This window comes from Anarhichas minor, unplaced genomic scaffold (assembly GCF_050575085.1).
Source record: "Anarhichas minor isolate MPS153535 unplaced genomic scaffold, ASM5057508v1 ptg000045l, whole genome shotgun sequence".
Taxonomy (NCBI): Eukaryota; Metazoa; Chordata; class Actinopteri; order Perciformes; family Anarhichadidae; genus Anarhichas; species Anarhichas minor.
In genome coordinates, this window is record NW_027466491.1 from 4,771,418 (window position 1) to 4,792,532 (window position 21,115).

At 41.9% G+C, this 21,115-nt stretch overlaps 1 protein-coding gene across 1 annotated transcript in view; it reads right to left on the minus strand.

The window, feature by feature from the left end:
• Positions 1-21,115, minus strand: part of plxna4 (plexin A4) — a 182,092-nt gene that overhangs the window by 47,385 nt on the left and 113,592 nt on the right. Inside the window, exons 5-8 of the mRNA XM_076111514.1 lie at positions 8,958-9,081; positions 5,521-5,674; positions 2,925-3,024; positions 2,594-2,708 (exon numbers count right to left, since the gene is read on the minus strand). Of these exons, the coding sequence (XP_075967629.1) occupies positions 2,594-2,708; positions 2,925-3,024; positions 5,521-5,674; positions 8,958-9,081 (493 nt within the window). The remainder of the gene's footprint in view (positions 1-2,593; positions 2,709-2,924; positions 3,025-5,520; positions 5,675-8,957; positions 9,082-21,115) is intronic.

Below are 21,115 nucleotides of genomic sequence, written 5' to 3' on the forward strand. Positions count from 1 at the left end.
CTAAGGTCAGAGAACCAAGGCGAAATTGCCACAATTAAGTATGACCGGGCAATGCAGTCTTTATAGGCCAGATTGTAAACAAACAGTTTAGCCAGATTACCTTTATTCTAACCACTTTATTTAAAGATAAAAAATCAGTTACTTCCAACTTTGTGTCATTTTTTTATTCTCAGTTTTGACATTTCCCTTTTGTCTTCACTCTGCAAAGACTCATCTGACTCCTCTCCCTACCATTCCTGTCCAATATTGGCAACTAACAGCTATTACTCCTCTTTAATACAATTATCTTGATCCCCTGATCAATACGTTCCTGGTAAATAAACTCCAAGGTATTGATCAGCACAGACAAAAAGTAACTAATCCAAGGATGTGCTAAGGGGTAGCGATACAAATTTTGTAACATTAATATATTTGGTGTGTTTTGTATGTCCTTACCAGCTGAATCTATTAACGAGAGGCTTGGCAACAGCTTGTGATAAGAACATGCGGTGTTGTAGACAGAAGAAGAAGAAAGCCTGTGGTTTTCATCAGACAAAGAAAACAGGAAGTGGCCTCAGTTTTAGTTGCTTAAGGTGAGGCTATGTGTGCACTTGGGATGGGGATTGCAGTTAGAAACAGGGATAAATATGCGGGTAAAGAACTGTTTATTGTGTAAACAAGCACAGCCTATTCATTATAGAAATGCAACAGTACTGGTCAGGAATACCTTCTGGCTATTTATTCAGTGTAACCGATCGAAGCCGCATGCATGGTCTCTGTCAGTGAGTGAGCCTCATCAGAATGGCTAAGTCCTTGAGATGTGTGGAGGGCAAACCGAGACGTGGCCTTGGTTAATGTGCCAACAGGCAAACGTCTGATCCATGTGCCCATATTATTGCTGGCATGATTAAAAAGGCACCCACTGTACGCCCAGGCATAGCTTTAACTCTGTCCTGCCATGCATACTAACAACAAGCTCAACCAGTAGGGAGATTTGCCTGGCCTCGATCATTTGCATAGCGTTGAGGGATTATTCAGATCACTGCCTGAAATCCCTTAATTGTAATAGTACACAAAAAGTCTTCTGCAGCAGAAAGAGGCCATCCCATTTCACGGAGCAAAGTTGACTTGTTGCCTATCGTGAAATTTGGGAATGATTCTATGGATAGCCGTGCGTGTGCCTGCATGTTCTCATGCTTGTATGTGTGTCTAAATCATTAACTCAAAATGGCAAACCAAAAAATCTGGCAGCTAATACATGACCTTGGATTTGAGGGGTTAATTAAAAGCAAATTAAAAGTCATTAAGCCTGCAAAACACCTGCTTCTTCTGTAGCAACACGTAAAAAAAAAAGGGATGTCATTAATGTGCTAATACCAAATCCCCTTTTGCTTTATTTATGGTTTTCTTGAGGATTCACACATTATTATCCTCAGTCAATATTGACCACCAGCCCCGGACTTAATTGGAAAAGTAAACCTGCAAAGACTCAGGCTCGGGCCTGACTAAGCAGACGGTTCAAAAGGATAATGGAAATTGTGGAAAAAGAAAAATAATATTGTCTACGCAGGTTGAATGGCTCGGGGGAGACATGGGTGGAATAACACAATTGAGAGCAGACTGCTCATCAAAGGAGGCAATCTGGCTAAGCTTGTCCCTGTCCGTCGTGCAGCGTCTGCCAACCCAGACATGAGCACTAGTGATCTTCATCATAGCTCACCTCAGGCAAGGATTAGCAGGCCACTAACTCCATGAAAAAGCCTCTCCCTGAAAAATACCGTGAGTTGACAGAGTACAGGCCGCCAAAAACCGTATTCAGATAAACACACGCAGAGATATACAGAGACATACTGTACCCACAGGCTCAGACCAGAGGTTACACACATGCATGGGCACATACCCAAACCATCCTTTACCTCCTTGCTCTGCGCTGAAGGCCGTTACTGTGGCAGTGATTTTAAATCAAAGTGAGACCTCTCTCACAGGACAGGGGGAGTGGGCGGGGGTTCGGGGCATTCGCTGAATGTACCCCATCCAGTGAGTGGCTTGTCCTCTGCAGCAGAGCGGCGTAATTACGGTGGGCTCTGCTGCGACGGGAATAGAACTGGCTGCCAATACTATTGATAATTCACACAGAATAAGCTGTCGCGGGGAACAGGGATGGGCAAGAGGAAATGGCTCCGTTTTATTAGTTTTCACTGCCCTTTGATGTGCAGTCAAGAGCGAGACATGCCAAGAGACTCATGCCAGATGGAAGCACTGCAGCTGAAAGGTGTCTCAATCCTTTTAACATAACTCTTTTTACATGTGAAACCTAGACGGATAGCCATTAGTGTCACATAGCCAAACCTTTCCTCTCAATTTACTCTCAACCATGTTTTATTACTTAGCTGGCGCAATTCAAAGAGGCCGGCTGGAGCTGAGCAGCATTAAAAACTATGATATAATGGGATTCTTGGACATTGTCTTACTGGGCTGCAGTTTGAATGGCTTTGACTCACCAAGCAACAACTCCAGGGGGGTTTGGTGATTGAATAACTTGGGTTACCGTATAAATAAGAAAGAAAGTAAATCAAATACACACTTTTATTGCCACCTCTCGCTTAGGACTCACCTCAGGCTTCTTGACTCGGCCCTCCTGGAAGGAACATGTGCGAGGGTCGTGGGTACAGTCATGCCTGTATTTGCACCAGTGGCACTGGTAAGGACTACTCACACATGACAGACATCTGAATGGAGAGCAGTGTTGTGAATTAGTATTGAACAGCAGTGAATACGCTAGAGAACAGAGGCTCAATATGCCTACTTATTTATGTATACAATACAATTTCCAACAGTTTAAGAATCAATGCCAGTTTTTTAATCAATACGAAGGGATTAGTATTATGACAAGCTGTCTGCGGGAGAGACGTACTCTAGAGAGCTATAAGTAAACATAGACTTACGACTTGTGCACGCTGCAGTTGTAGAAAACAAAACTGGTATTTACGAATGCCAGGCCCGTCTCCTTGGACTTGAGATAGAGCTGCACAATCTGATGGTCACCTAGAGAAAACAGATTATAGTTAAAATGAATAGTTTGATGCTCAGAGGTAGACGGAGTGTTTTGTATTCAGGCATAGAAAAAAGAGGAGAAAAGGAATAACAGAAGAAAGAATTGCTTTTGTTTCAGAAGTCATAAAATCAACCCATTGTTGACAGTTTCATTCAACTGAAAGAAATAGTAGAAGCAATACAGTATTATAATGGGAATAGATGTATTTCACTGCTACCTATCCAGCACGACACTTTAAAAGAACCCCTGCCTGCTAATCTTTTTATTCTCTTGTTCACGTATCCTTTTTCAGAGTCTAGTCACATTAGATTTTCCCATGAAGAAGAGATGACTGAACTACTTTGAGCCACAAGTGCTCAGCCTGTTGCTGAGGTAGAGGCAGTACTGTTACCTGGTAGAGAGGGGGAGTAGAAAGGTTGTGTTGGGTTAAGTTCCCCTATACCTGCAGCCTTATAAGAGACTCTAAAAGTTGGTGCAAAAGCATTTCCCTTGGGATGGAAAATATTCCCCCGGAAAAGTCTTTGAGAGTGTCTTTGACAATGTAAAGGGGGAAGAAGATGAAACAGAAACCGTGTGTGTAAATGTGTGTATGTGAGCTTGCACCTCTTGTGTATTTGGTGTGTCCTTTTGTCTGGCCCTAATGAAGAAGTTCATGTTTAATTCAACAGCACATCCACACACATCTAACTGCTCCATCTCGACACACGGGTCTCTTCCGCTGCCTTCCACACTGCGACTCCCTCTGCTCCCCGTGAGTCTTTCCATCTCTCTAACAAAGAAGGAATCATTCATCAATCACAGTAAAGCACCGCTGACAACGGATCTGTCCTAATTAGGCCACCTAAATGTTACCTTGACGCCTGCTAGCACTATCTATCTATCCCTCCCTCCCTCGCTTCACTCCATCCATCTCTCCTTTCCTTTCTCTCTTTCAACCCAGCTTAGTCTAATGAGTACTAGTAAAAATGAACGTTTCAAATATCGGCAAAATGTGGAATATTTTCCTCTTTCTGAAACAGCGAAAGTATATCATCGTGTACGTTTGCGGGCGTGGGAGAAGCATAAGATGGGGAGAAATGCTTCAATCGTGTGTGTCTCAGGGCACATATTTACACATCTGTGTTTGCACGACTTTAACATCACCAGCTTTACATGTGGTTGACATGGCACACATCAAAGGCATGTTTTTAATTCCCCAAAGCACCCTCAGGCTCTGTCAGCTTTACCTATGTACATGTGTGCTGTCTATCTGAGGATTTCTTAATTGCAGTGGTGTCGTGTGTCAGCTCATGGCATTGTATGTGCGTGTGAAGCTTCTGTTCACGTGGGTGCACTGACTAAATGAAGGAAAATTTGAATATTCATGCATATGTACAGCTCAGGCCTACAAGGTCTCACCAGCACTGTAATTTACTTTACTTATCTTGTGTTTTTGGGTCCGATATCTACATTTCCCGCAAGCGACAAACAAGCAAGTGTGAATACCATTTTCAGTGGTGGCGTCGAAAAAAAAAAACATTAGTGAGCATTCCTTTGTATGTAAATTTTTGAGCATTATTGATGGATCACCATCTTTTTCATTATTCATTTTGTCCTTTTGTGGAAGTATGGAAGGAAATGGCATCTTCATTATTTCAACATGAGGACACATTGAGGGTTGGTGATGAAGGATTGCCTGCCTGGGGACAGGCCTTCCCAGATGGGGGCCGTGTTCAATTAGACCAGGCTTAGCCGACCACAGAGAGGGGAGGTGAAGAGCAGGGGAATTAGAAAGAGAAAAAAATATATATATTTTCCCTTCTGTGCTTGTGGAATGAATAGTCAGAAATATTTGAGCTGTTTGCCTCTTGAAAGGAATGGAAACAGCGGCATTGTCTGCGGGGACTGTGAAATCTCCAGGCACTAAATTAGCAAAAATACTGTTGTAAAAACACTTAGTTGTGCAGCTTGATATTCTCCCTTTTACAGTGAAGTTAACTCCCATCACTCCCTCTGGAGCATATCCACTTTGAGTGAGGGTAGAGAATAGATCCCAGTGCAGCCTAATACCTAATGTTCATTCAATTACTAAACATGTCCTAGGGCAGAGCTCCAAGGCCCACTGAGTTACTGATGGCAACAGGAAAACAAAAATGCAAAGAACACTCTTAGCCCTAGGACTAGCATGCTTCTGACTGAAGGGAAAACATCCACATGTGTGCTTCCCTGACAGAGATGCCTGTTGGTATTCAACAGTTGCACCAATGTATATATCTCCTTTATTAATAATATAAATAATGACGTTTTGACAGGTTACCAGCAGGCTTCCTCTACACTATCAGAGATGTTGATGTCATGTACACCGTAAAAGTGTTCATGATGCAAACATCAAATCTAATGCCAACAGTGTAAAATCATCCTCTGGTTAGTATGGTATCGTATATTTCCTGATCGCCTGAGTTTGTTGCTTTCTGGCCAATAAAAGGTTACAATAGTTCCACTCTTACCTTTGTCAACGATAATCCGTGGCATCTCTTTCTCAGCGGGGGAGAAGCACTTGATCCGGTTTCCCTCCACCAAGCCATTCATCTCAGCCAGATCCTCAAAGGTGCAGTTGACACCCGCAGAAAGCTCTGGGACATTATGGGCCTCCAACACCAACTGTAGCAAGGGGAAGACAGAAAGGTGTGTTACTCTGTCAGCATTCTCTGCAATATTATGGTAAATATTCTCTTTACAGCAATTGCCTGGGCTGTAATACGAAATTAAATAAAAATGATCTCATGACAGTGATTAGCAGCTCTAATATTATGCTAAACCATATCAGGAGAAAACAGCATGTACTGTAGGGAGGAGTCAGTTAAGTTTCAATGACTTCACATCGGTAACGGCACACAGCACACAGTGAAAATCAATCATTTTGATATTGATGAATTGATGAAGCAAGACCAAGTGGGATGAATAAGTTAGATGTGTCCCCCAACTGTGACTACATTGCCGAGATTCCCACACCAGTTTTGGAGCCAATGTGCACTTCAAACAGGACTATATCCCAATATTGCTGAGGAGAAGCACAGGGCAATGATCCATCCGCCGGGGGGTCAGAGGCCAAAGGAGCCACTGGGAGACTCTTGAATGAATGAGAAGTTAATATATGAACAGCCATCAGATGCATCCTGCCCAGACATCAAAATAACAAGACACTGATGCAGTAAGATATAGATTAACTTAAAACTAGAATCAGTGTCATCTTAAAAACCCATATCTGATGGCCAAAAGCACTACTACCTTCCTAGCCCCCCCCCCCCATAATGCCGAATAAAAGCAGAAAGTTAAGTTAAGTGGATGGTTGAGGAGATGAGAGGAGAATCTGGACAGGACAGAAATAGCAGGAAGACTGAGGTGAGCATATAGGCACCTGGACATGCAGGTAAAAGTGGACTCTCTGTGACTTAGAGAATGTGAATCTTTCCTCTTCATTTGAAAAATGCTGCGTCAGCTCTCTCTCTGCACCTCAGCAAAAATTTGCATCAGGTGGAGCAGGAGGAAAAAAGAAAAAAAACAACCTGTCCTTGAATAAGAAGGGGAAAAAAAAGAGGGTCTTGGAGCCAGGTGGAGTGGGGTCAAGACCAGAATATACATAATGATGGAAAAGCGTGTCTGCAGCAGGCCTTGCTCTGGGCATTGATTTGAGGCAAGTCCATAGTACACTTGTGATGTGAGGCTGAAAGCTGCCTCAGCGGCAGAGAAGGGCTGACCTGCGCTGTTTTTATATTGCTGTTTAATGAAAAGAAGGTGGCGTGGGTGTGAACAGATACACAGCTTCCCACATAAGATGGACAGTGCACGACCGGGCTTCCATCTTCTTACACATCCTCTATCTCACTCGCTGCTTACTCTACCTCTCACCTTCTACTTCTTCTCTGGCTTTAAATCATTTTTTTCTTTTAAGGAGGGAATACAGCCAGGCCTTGAGTTTCCTCAATTACATCTAGAGTGGTCATGGCCAAGTCTAGCCACAGCAGGGCTGCATAAACATGAAAATAACCTATTCAGTTTAAGATCCTCCATACTTACACACACGCACAAATGCCCTCCTGTAGTTTACAAAACACCATGTCTAATATGGAGGATATGTGATGATGGGCTGTTCATGTTGCCATGGTAAAAAAGTATTTAAAAAGTATTTAATGCTTTAGTCTAGGAAATAAGACTGGAGAGACGAACATTATTGTATATATATAATATAGCTATAAAAGACTTTAAATGAATAGATAAGTTTAAAACAACAACTTATGTATGGACATAGAGGCAATTCCTCCCGAAGCGTATAGCATAACAGAAGACACTTTTCAAACAAAGAGAATTAATTGTGAAAGAAAAATTGTTTTTTTGTTTTTTTTTCTTAAAATGGTTCTGATTTCAGCAGTGGAGTGTCTCTGTTTCATTCTTGGCTTATCTTCCCAACAATTTAATAACACAAAGGTCAAGGAGGAGCCCCTGTCTGTCTAGCAGAAGCCTCTGCCCTGCAATCAGTTGGATGGGAGATATGTTGCATAGCCTTTGGGTAAAGCCTGCTCACTGGGAAAAGGTTAAACACTCTCTAAAGGATCAGAGTTGAGCAACGTCACACACACAGACACACACACACACAGACACACAGACACACCCCATGAATATCATTAGTGCGATGCAGAGGTGTACCTCAGAAAATCAGCACCTCTCATGTGACCCTCGGAGCAACGCGGGGGGAGAATAGTTATTCAGGCTTGACCTTAGAAAATCATATTGGATATTTATGCACTTAGTCTCTGAGATTCAAAGCCATTTCCAAACCATACAGGAAATGGGAATTGAAATGGGACATCACTTAGGTCGCAGGGATTATCATAACATCTTTTATAACATTCCACGGAAACTCCCACGGGTCTTTGTTTAATGTATTCCCCTAAAATGCAACACAAGCTTAATCAGCTAAAAAAAAAGAAGCATACAATCTGTATATAGCAACATAACCAACCATAACCATATCAGTGAAAATGACATATATCACCTTCTCTCCTAACAGATGAGCGTGGACAGACACAGAATCCGCTGAAAGGAGGAGTTACAAAACTACGGAAAAACAACTACCTAACAAATGTTTGTATTTCTCTGCAGAGACATATTTTGTTCCCAATGTATCACAGCTCCTTGCACACTAATCAATACACTTCAGCAAAGAAAGCAAAAACAATAAAGACCCTTAAATCAGGCAGCTGTTTTAAAATGAAATGTCTGGGGGGGGGGGAAACTGTTGCATTTAGTTGCCAACAATCACAAAAGACACAGCCGAGTTAAACTGTGTGCGTTTAATGGTTGTTGACATTCTTTGGGAGAGTATTTCACTGGACGGGACTGTTAGTTTGTGAGGTCAGGATTTGAAGGATGCATGTTGGCAGGCAGTAAAATGATGTAAAGCAGGATTAGAGAGTTAACACTGTGTACTAATCAGTATCTAGAGCATAATTACATCGCATTACAAATTATGCTTGAGTGTGTGGTATTGTCAATCTGCCAGACAAGATTTTCTCACGAGCAACACATTGAGCTAGCCTCACTGTTTACTGCAATATGGCGCCACTAAAAGAAATGCTTGCTGAAGTGTTTGTTCCTTATTGAAAGGAAAATATATTAAATCTCCTCTAATTGAAAAGCATTCTATCCTTCATACGGCACAAGAACGAAGCATCACAATAATACAATAAGGAAATGACAACTATTACCTATTTCATTTTGAAAAAGGGAAATCGGCTCCGGTAGTGTAATTTATTAAAGAGTAAAGAATATGTAATTGCGTGAGAGGAAATGTATGACATGGCAAACACTGTGCACAGCCTTTAGAGAACAAGTCATTGATTCTCTCTCAGTGTAGATGAGGAGTAGTGCGTTTCTGTCCACTTACCGTGACACTAAACTGGGACACTGAGATGTTGTTTGGGTGGACACTGAGACGCACACACTGCTTGATGTCTGATGCAAAGCGACGGGGCTCTGATGAGCGCTCGCATTTCTCCTTTCTGGTGCACCTGGAAAAAAAACACAAGAGCGAGAGTGTTATTCAAGAATGACAAATGCGCACACACACACACACACACACAAACATGCATTGACTTCGTAACCTGACCAGGTCTTACTCCTTTACACCTGTTGGCACCTGGGGGAAAAAGAGAATGTCCCGCCGCTCCCTGACAGACGGAGCTAAGACACATTTATCATATTTCCTCTCTGGCAGTGTACTAGCTACAGTGGCCGGTGAATGGAGACCCGGTCTCCAAGGGGCGGGGAGCAGTGGCATTTAAAACAATGGTTGCTCTATATGTGGAAGTGGAGCCGCTCCATTGGGAAAGAGGTAGGCCTCGTCTTTGTAATGCTGTCTTAATGACTGGCATTCATGGGCAATGCCAAGCGCAGGTGGAGATGTGGATGTTGGCGGGGGGCAGGGATGGATTCCTCCACCTCTTAATACCAAACCAGGTGGTCTAATCCAGTCCAACAGTGGTTTGGGCAGTTGGGAGGACTGGATCCTTTGTGTTGTTAAAGGAATTTACTGGCTCCTGTTCCAAACAGTATCCCTCGACTTACTGCAGGGTAATTCCCTGTAGTTTGAACTAAAGGGATTTGTAAGTGAGGTGGGTATGAGAACTGCAAACACTTTAGAAAGTTTATAAATGCATTATTACAGCGGAAGTGAAAGACAAAACACTGATGAAGCCGGAGTTGTTTATAAATGTATGTCCAGTGAGAAATTCTGTGAGAAGTTAACCCGCCCGAAATGTGATATAACATCAACCGTCTCTGCTTCTCTTCCCACAAACTCACAACACTCTTGTTCTCATCTAATCCCCTCATAAAGTTGAATCCCCTATTGGTTTAGACAAGAACTTTCTGTGCATTAACAACCTGGAAACACCACAGGGTGTCCTAAGACTCCTTTAGAGAAATAAAAGAATGAAAAGAAAGAAAGAGGTCGTAGTCAATGAAAGAAAGACCTTCGAGGTGGTTGATGTCTGAGACACAGTGATACCTTATGCAGCAAGACGCTTCTAATCCAGAATTGGAGACATTGAGGGGGGGGTTTGACCTGACATGAGTATTGTGAAGCTAAGCGGCCTAACGTGCCGCAAAGAAGACAGACATAAAGAAAAAGAAAGGAAATAATCTGTTTGAGAGAGGGAGAGAACAGGAGGAGGGGTAAATAGTGCAGGAGAGAGAGAGAGGGGGAAATAAAGCAAGAGAGAAGCAAGATTTAAAGGAAGGCAACCATTGTTGGCTTTCTGTGAAGCTTTCACTGCTAAGCCGGTATGAGTAGGGGTTTAATCGCTTCGGGTTCCTTTGTGCTTCTCTATCACTCCTGTCTGCTCCTCCTTTTCTAGCACTGATTTAAGAAGACCACATGATATACGTACCCCCGGGCAAACAAACCCACAGATGCACACTTTCACCTACAAAATATACAAGTTTGCTTCCTTTCACACCCAGAGGTCTGTTGTTCACACCGACGGACAGTAAAGCTGCAGACAGATGCTAAGCAGGACATTGTATATGTTTTTGTTATTGCTATATCGAGGTTTCTCTTTGTGCGTGTTGCTAGACAGTGTAACAGTATGTTTTGTTTTGGTGGAAAAGGAACTCAAATTTCATGGCAAAAAGACTAGGAGACATTTTAGGGTAGTGTTCATCTGTGTGAGTCCATGTACAATCTTTATGAGACATAATTACTTTGGTGAAATTTTGCAGCCCACACGTTTTATCATCTGCAATACAGTTACAAGCCAACTAGAAATAATGAGGCAGCGTGAGATGATGAGGGCAACGATTAGACCTGGCATATCTGGACTGGGGCCTGTTAATACATAATCATGAGAGAGGGTATATCAATCTGCTCTAAAAAGTGGACAGGGCACAATTTGTTTAGCTTGTTATGCAAATGTGAAGCGGACTTGAAAATTCAACTTCAACAAAGACCATCAATCCAAAGAAAAGACCAGTAATTGCAACCCCTTCTGGAATTACTACTTCCTTATTCACTGGAGCGCGTGTGTTTGGCCCTTCAGCTGTGTCATCCCAGATTACACATCTAAACCAAATTAATCTACATGTAAAAACAAGGGATCTCATATTGTACTTCATTTAAGATTTAATCTTTAAGTGTATTATACAAATACAATATTATATTTGATATTGCTAGCATTTTGTACCATTAGATGACAACGTTTCAGTGCGTGGGGGCAGGTTCATCATTCCCTGTGTTTATGGAACCAATATATCATACCATTGACTTCATATAGATTTCCTTTGCAAAGCCAATTTTTAATGTACACATTTTACTTTCCTTCACAGACTAAATTTAAAATGTCATATATATATATATATAGAGGTGGTATTGCAAGCCAGTGAAATGTATTGCCAGTACCTGGGTGGCCTCTGTGTTTATCTATGAAGATGTCATTTAGCCCTGTAGGGACTGTAAATTCCATCTCTTTCTCAGAGTCAGAAGGTCACAGACATGCTGGGTAGGATGAAACAGCCAACAGGTTGATTTATTAACTTCCACATCCCAGACACGGACCGTACAGAGACTGTGACTCAGCTGGAAGTGGGAGGCCTTTTCTTCTCTCTGTATGTCTCCGTTTCCCGAAGGATTAGACAATGACACTGCTGCAAAGCACGCAAGGTTTTCTCATTCAATTCACTGAGATCACTGCAATGGCGCAGTGCAGAGTGGGCTAAACCTACAAAACAAAGGGCATTCCAGTGGGGGAAAAAGACAACTTTTTCTGAAGCTTAATGCAATGCCATCCGACAACACACTGTTATACAATAACAACATTTGTCTCAACGGATTATAGTTTGGTGTTTTGGTATTTGAGAAGCCTCCAACTGGACTTTCTGGTTTTATTTCATCATCTACCAGCACACCGTAGCAATATATATATATATATATATATACCAATGCAACCCCCTTGCATTGTGTGCAAACAATTCTTCAATCACTGACACTAGTTCAATTTATTTTTCTGACATACCCCGACGTTTATGTTCATTCTGCTGTATACACCAGAAAAAAAATACGTCCTGAGTGTTTTACTTTAAGAAGTGCTCCTGCATCCTGACTGAATCTCTCACCATGTGTAAGCCATGTACATATATTGATTTGGATTAATCGAAATGTCCACACCCCTGTGAAGGGGAATTTATGTTAGCTGCTCCGGCTGGTTTGGAGCTTCAGTGGAAGGATATTGAAGATAATGCCATCAGTGGTTGAGCTGATGTAAGAGCTGGGTATTATCAGAGCAAAGCACTGGATAATTGTTTTCAATTACTATCCAGACAGACCTTGAAAGAAAAAAAAAGATTGCATCGTTTGTCCCAATATGAAACAATCCCGCCCTTTGTAAACATCAGTGAATAGAGTATTTAGAGGACCCTAGAAATCAGAGATTTGGATTTCAAATAACAGTCATAAAAAGCCTGACTGGGGCAATCTTTTTTCCGTGGAGAATTAGATGTCCAACATCTATTCATTTGGTTCGTAAACACCGCTGTTGTGCCGAGCTGTTTGAGTGACTGGCAATGACACATTATGAGAGGGGGCGCTGAATGGATTAGATTGGCCCTGAATGGAAACTAATCTGTACTCTTGTTTCTCCCGGCCTTTGATAAGGTGACACAATTAGAGTGAGACCGAGGGCTGGGCACAGAAGGACTTTTAGCCTCTGCAATCGTTGCTGATGAGGCTGTCACAGGCATTCAAACCTAGCTGGTCTCGTGGATGATATATATTATCGCACAACATTTATCATATAGCTCTTGAGATGATTCCATTGACTACAATACAGGATGATCCTATTATTCTGTGTTTGTGCACACAGACTGAACGATATCGATAATCACCAGCGAGTGATTAATACAAACCTGTCAAATTTACAGCAAGATCTGTAACATGCATATGATTATCTACAAAAAGTATGAACTAAAAAAGGAACATCACTGACAACCATTCATTCTTTGATTCATAGTTTGGGTATGAAATGTGCAGATGATAAATGACTAAATAAAACGTACAAAGTGAAAATATTAATTTAAAATATGAAAGGGGAAACTTTAGAAAGAGCTATGAAGTTCACCGCTCAATACAAAAAAAATGTCATGTAATAAAAAATAAACAAAGTCGGTGTCAAACACCGACGGTATTCTTTGCTATTTTGAAGGTAAAATTCCAGGCTTGATCCCTTGTAGTTGAAACTAGTCCAGTATCAGTGGGGCGCAGGTTGCAGGGCTCAGGGGAGCGTAGAGAGAAAGAATATACTAAAGAGAGGGTGCAGATGTATCTGGCCATGTGAGACTTCAGGAGTAATGCATATCTAATGTGAGGCACAGAGAAGGTCAAACAGGCTGGGAAATGAAAGCTATTAAATTCTCCGAAAGCCAAAGTCCAGCAATTCTCATCTCCATCAAGTGCTCATGTCACTGGAGGAAACAAACAGGTGAAAATACACACACACACACACACACACACACAAGCATCAGACACATAAGTGGTCAACAAGTATATATATACACTAAAATGTCATACATGGTTGCATATTCTCGTACACAAACCGATACAAATTAAACCTTCCTGCAGTGATATTACAAGTCTTTTTTTTAAGTATTTGTATTATACTACACATGGGTTTCTGCCTCTACAGTGCTGTTTGTGGTAAATCAATGCACAACAAAGGCACTCTGTAGTACAACTGAAACCTAATTACCATACTACCCATGCATCACCAGACACTATATGGAATCCTATACATACTAATAGCCTGAGGCTGTACGTTACTCTACCAGAGATCCAGTCAGATCACACACATCTACATCAAGCCTGCCTACATTTCTCACTCCTACAGTACATGTGACCATAGCCACACATGAACACAGCTGAACAGTCAGTGTGCCTCCTTGTGCTATCATTAAGAGAGGCGACCCACAGAGCAGAAATCCGCATGGCGAGGCCGGTGGGAGAGTCATTACCCGGCCCACTGGCCATGACCCCGTTACTCGCATTGCAAACACACACAAATTAACACACACACACACACACACACACAGAAATGAAAACACACCACATGTGCGTCTCTCATAAGCCCATACCTAAAAACATAGAAATTGCCCCCAAGTAGAAATCTCTGAGCCATCCCCTTTACGTACTACCAATGCAAGAACACCGGCTGCTGAGAGTTTGCAGGTACAAAGCTATATGGGATAAAATTATGTTCTCACACACACACACGCACACACACACACGTATATATATATATATATACATACATACACACACACACACACACACACAGTGAGAGAAGCCTGATCTCGTCAATCAATGTTCCATAAACATTAGAATAAATGAGGGCTATAAGCACATGTTATTTCCAACAACCTCCATAAATCCTATATTACTGTCTCACACACACAAATGCATTAGCATAGAGGATGATAGGCAGATTCAATCTGGCCCTGTGGGCAAACCAGTAAACAGCTGTTTCTCTCTGCCATGGATTTTGGTGCCTCACAACCCAACACACACAATTTTAGCAGCTGTCAGAAGCTGTCCCACCAACTTCCTTCATCTTTCTCACCTACACACACACACACACACACACACGCAAACAAACTATCACCCGGCAGAGCTATCTGACAGTGGGGTGGTGCTGCAGACATATTAGGCTGTTTATTGAGCAGATGTGATGCCACTGCTGCCCCTGAAGGTCCCATTAGGCCAGGTTCTCTATTAAACAACTCTATTCGTTTGGCTCAGAGGTATGTTGGTGTGTGTGTGTGTGTGACATGAAGGTTAAAGAGTGTTGCGACATGCAGATGTCATTTACAAAATTAGCTTTATAAATTATTTTCCTAAATTATTGAATCATTTTATTTTGTTAAATCTTTTTTTCTGAAAACACAAATTAGACAATTAGGGAGTATTTTTAGTGACACAAAAGAGGGCAGAAAGGGCATTACTGTCATTACAGTGTTTTAATCATCCAGCTATTAATCAGTACACTATTACTGATTAATTAAACTTAATTACATATAAACACTTATTTACTTTGAAAGAAAGAGGCGTTCTATTGCTCAGTCTTTGTATTTAAAGATGACACAATTGAACAAATGTGATAGCTTTGATGTTAAGAGCAATCTCAGTCCTATTGGCCATCAGTCTGACGACGGATAAGCCTCTGGGGGCAAGGCTTTTGTGATTGGTCAGTGCTACTTGGACAATAAACAGAAACCAGAATGCTTCCAATGCCAACGTCTTGTCCCGTTGCTTACAGGTTCTGCATGTGAACGCAGAATGCAGGATGTAACAGCTAATATTGGAACGTCTCCAAACAGCTCATACATTCCTGTGCATTTATTATTACATCAAAACAACAGCCTATCACTGCACTGCATCCGCAGCATTTCCAGAGATATTTGTGAATTAAAACCCCCTGCTTGATGATGTTTTCATAGCAGCTCCTGAGGGAGACAGTGCAGGGCACCGGAGGGCTGCTTTTCAACGGAGGTCTCAAGAGTGCACTTGGCTTTTATCTTCCATATATTGTGTTATGATCTTGAATGTGTGCAGCTGTCGACGGCAGCATATTATGCTATTGATCCGGGCAATCAATATGCAGCTTGTGGCGTTAAGGTGTGTTTACTCACAGCAAGAGGCAGTTTGTTATTCTTACCGTGCCGTTTTCTGTGGTGGAGAACAGGGCACTTTGAGATCTCTGAAGTATAGTGTCTATAGGGCCTGGTACTGATGTGACTCTTACCTCATTCAATGCATGTTCCGAACATGCAACTACAAACATGAAAGAATAACATGAAAGGTGCCTTCTCTTGCTGAGACAACACTTAACGTACACTCAAATATTATAGAATTTACATGTCACATACACAGAACGCTTGCGAAAAGCTTTTGCAAGTGCTGAACACGATGTTTCATGAGTAAATTTGTAATAATGGATTCATAGTGACATTTTATTGTCTTGGCATACGTGGGTAATCTTCGTGACAATGCAATCTGATATTAATGTTGAACGATCAGTGGGGATTACTGTAGATATAACATGGTACGAGTACTCGCTCCCAGTGGTGCTCTCTGTCATAGTCAGGATGAACCCAATGCGTGTGTGTGTGTGTGTGTGTGTGTGTTTACGCTCATATCTTCAAGTAGAGTACCTGTTTCGGAGGGTTTAATTTATGCTCTTCACTGGAAGAGTTCTCACCCCCCGCTCTCTCCTGTGAATTTATGTAACCTCCCTTTCTCAATTGTCCCACTCACCCCCCTCATCGAATGGAATACATCTCCATATATCTTCACTTCCTTTGACTGTCAAGCCATCTCTCATTCATCCTCTCTGTCTCATGTCACTACCTGTGTCTGTTCATGCTCTGCCGGAGAAAAGCAAGACACCTTCCCCACTGTGAGCGTGCATGTCCATTTTCCAGTGTCTGTGTTTCCCAGTGTGTGGTAGGGTGACAATAGGTGACAGTGAGCAATGGTCCAGACTTAAAGGTGGGTGTGCAGCGGTTGTGTATGTACTTGAGCATGTGTGTTGGGGCTAGGTAGATCGGTGTGTGTGTGTGTGTTCGTGTGTGTTTCTTCACACAATGATGGTGACAGTTGAGAGGAAACTGGGAGGTGCAACCCACCGTTCCGTCCTGATGCCCCTGTCACTTCTTGGCCTTGTTCCCTTCCCTCAACCTCCCTTAGCATGCAGCAAGAGGTGGTGGTGGGGTGAAACCAGTCACCCATACTCAGGGGACGGCCATCCTCCCCTGGGCACAGGCATCAGAGCAAGTGCCATGGATGCGAGGATCTCAAGATCATAGAAACAACTTTGAATAAATTAAACTTCCAGAGTTGACCAAGTCATTTTTAGCACTGTTTCATACCAAATCTACTTGGGAATATTGGGCTGAGCAGTGTATAGTCATATTTGCATGTCATTTTAAAATAAGTTAAGTTTGTCTATCATAAATAAATTAACCTTTAGATATTATTTTGGATATGTGGAGCTTTTCTCATTGCTGTTCCTTTCGACAATGAACTAATTGTGATGGTAAGTGGGTGACATTTCCATTATTTCTAAATTGGCCTTCGATAAAAGCTCACAGCCAATGTTGTCAGTGAAAAGAGCTGCCCTAATGCTAGATCTCACTCTAACATTAGAGGAAAAACTTTCTTTTGGTGTAAACAATTCACTTTCTATGCCAGTAATGTGTTTCACAGCACTAACCGCTGTCTCCAGGGAGAGCCTCGTGGTCGCCACAACCAAACACGAGTCCTTGGTAGCATGCTAATTGAGGCACTGCAGTTCAATTAGCATTAGTGTGGCATACCACATGAGCACACTGAGGAAACGGATGACAGTGAACACAGCGACAGGTAGCAGCGGTGCAGAATTAATATGAGAGCGAGAGAGAGAGAGAGAGAGAGAGAGAGAGAGAGAGAGAACATACAGTGGATCTGCCAATTAGCTTTTCCCTCTCTCTTCTCTGAAAAGGTTATTTGTTTGACAGCACCGAAGATGTCTTGGGAAGACTAGCAGCTTTGCAGCATGACTTGCAAGTTTAACCAGCCATTTTGCGTGTTTACTTAAGACTTCTTAAACTTTTTTTGTGTTATCCTAATGAGCTTGTACATGGTGTTAGACTACTGACTATCAAGACTTGATTGTGTGAGTCCGGAAGACAAATTCATAAAAAACGTTTCTATTTTTATCTTCTCTGTTGATTTTTATAATCCACATGGTACACTCCAAAGCTTAAAGCAAGGAGCAGGCATGTACAATGTGACAGTACAGGCTATCATCAGGATTCAAACTGCATTTTACAGTATGCAGTGGTTGTCTGGGTCCACTGATTTATAAACACTCCTCGGTATATCACAGTTTACCTCTAGATGTTTATTACTGATTGTATAGACAGACCTTGGAAAAGGCATTTGCTTGTGGTCAGTGGCATGGATGACTTTACAGTCCCCATTCCACTTCAGGAAGAAGGGATCGATGTTCATGAGCGTTTGGGGGAAGAGAGCAAAGCAGCAAGAAGGAGTAGGACAGTCATGCTGTTTATTGGCACACATGCCTCTGAATACACATAAACCGCATGTGTGCACACACATGCACGAGCAGAAATGTGCAATCGGGCACAATGCACCCAAACGCACATTGGAACTGGAAAGTGTGAAAGAGAAAACGGTCTCAGCACTCTGTGATTGTAACCCCTATCGCAGCCAAAAGCAGAGATTGAGATATGTCAAACCCATTATTAATGTGAAGATATTGCGACATTAGCACCACTTGTTCCAAATTGTCAGCGATATCACAGAGTAATGTGAGATATTCTCAACATCCGTGGCCAATATGACGACATTCCTTTTCGACAATGCTACTTCTCCAAATATGGTTTCCAATCTGTCTGGCTGTCATGCATGGCAGGCGCGTTGACAGCTTAGTTAACTACTTACAAAACTGACAGCTGACAGACCGGCATTAGGGGAGGTAACATATCAGAAACGTAGCTGTAACATTTCTGGCATATATTGGCCCGTTGAAGAAGTGCCCCTTCCTCACTTGGAGGGGTTGAAGTGTGGATGGGTAAACACACAGAAAAGGGAATATGCCACATTAGACTAGTGTCATACTGTAAAAAAAAAAAAAAAAAAACAGGAAGACACAAAATGTCAGCATTTTGCTGAATGGAACGACAACTTTTGTCACTAGAATATTGACTTAAAGGTGTATTTATCATAATGTTCTGTGACGCTTACCAAGTCTTGTGATATATCTCACAAGTAGGATGCTATAATGGAATATACAGAGTACAATTCTTTCTTGTATCCATACACATTGTATAGATACTTGAGAACAGAATGAATAATGCACATGCATAACATACGCATGTATGTTTTTATGTTACTTTGCACAGGCCTACAGTATGCTTCTTACATACTCTCTTTCAGGTAATTGTCTGCAACAAACCCACATAACACTCTGCTGTGGTTGACAGGGACATCCAATGTGTCAGTAGTGAAATAGCTGATAGAAGAGGAACGATGAAATGGGAGGGGGGGGGGGGGCTATATTTGAGTGAAAACTTTCTTTCACCTGCCAAGCTTGAAATTCATTAGCATAAGTCGTGCATCTCAGCAGAAAAGAGAGCAAGTTTGATGGGCCAAGACAGTTTGGTTGACAGGTGAGGCTTCAGTGGCAAGGCTCACTGCTAGAGCTGATGCAAAGTTTCATTGTGGGCTCAAAAAAAAATGTATAGGGGGCATAAATGATAGACAGTTTATCGGATGAATACTAGCATATGTCTATAAACGAAGACATGTGCCTTTCTAAATGAATAGTCAGTGTTTGTCAAGGACAATGGGTGCTATCAGAGACACACACGCACACTGACTCACACACACACACACACACCCACACACACACACACACACAGGTGCACTATCCACTGCTGTTGATTTCCTCCTCTGTACTATTGATTGCCTTTCTCCTCTTCCCCTGGTGTTCTCTCTAACAGCTCCTCTCACCGATCTATAGAGTAAATAAAGGCAATGCTGATAGGGGAAGAGAGACAGAGAGAGAGTGTGTGTGTGTGTGTGTGTGTGTGTGAGAGAGAGTGAGGTGATTTCAAGGTTGATTGGGAACAACAAACTATCTGGAAGAACACTTTGAAGATGAACTGCATGCTATCCTTCCACTCAGAACCCCTCCCACCAGCACACATACGTGTGGGAGAGTGTGAGTGAATTCTGGGAGTTCCTTGTGTTTTGGCCTCTTTGCTCTACGTTATTAAAGATGCATTGTTTAAGCCTTTGGTCTGCAGGCAGTATACTAGGCAGGGGGCCTGTTTTCATATTTTTACTCTGTCGAAATATCTCTAACCTTGGCCATGCCAGGAAAGACAGCATTGCACTGAACATCAACAAAGCTATACTACATTATAATTCGCAAAAGAATCCCATCTGTTGTCCTTTTTCCTCTACAGCACTGCAGACTGACCCTGTGGGCTTCCAGCATCAAAATGCTGTCATTCACTGATGGACATTCATTTTGTTTTCCCTTCGGCTACATTCTGTGACGTCAGGTTAATCAATCCAAGCTATAACTGAGCAAGACTCCTGGACGATCACAGAACCGGAGGCAAGCTTAAGCTTTACTGTAGTTAAAAAAAAAAAAAGATATGTGCAGAATCCACTCAGCAAACAAGTGGATAGCAGATTTTTGGAAGCTGTGCAAGTCCCTGTTGTTTTTCTGTTATTCAATGGTTTTACCACTTTTAGAGGCTCTAATGTCCATAAAATGAATAAAACCTTTACTGTCCAGCAATCCAGCCGACATTTAGTGAGTGATTGACGAAGCAGTTACATTGCTTTCTGTATTTTTTTTATACTTCTGCTTTCAGGGGTTTGTGTCAATGATATGTCGCTTCTTGGAGCAATATAAATGAAAACGTTATAAGACACTCAAGTGGAGGTGAGATGACACTGAGGGACAAATGATTTATACTTCTGTCCTCTGAATATCGAATAGGTCAACTCAAACTAGATATTGCTGCATTTGTTATGGCTGAGATGCCTGGAGAGAAGGACTTTGGGTCACATATGTGTGTTTGTGTCTGTTTGTGTGTACGACTGTGTCAGACCTCCTCACCAAGGACACACATAATGCATTGTTACGTCACAGTCACACAATCTACCTTACAGGATGGCACTTCTTTTCTTTCTTCAACTTTTTTTTTTATCCTTCAGCACATCTTAACACTTTCACTAGTATTATGACCAGTAATGACACTAGCAGAGAGTAGAGAAAGTCATGTAATATCATAGCATATATGTGACTTGTACAACTGGTTCAAATCTGGTTTCATTATGTAGCTCGCTATCCCTCAGTCTTCTAGCCTTAACTAAGATTTTCAGGAAATCAATATATAAACAAAATAGTGAAAGACAGGAAGTAAATAAGGAGTAAGCAGACTTAAAAGTTGGAATATTTTCCGAACAAAATAAATATC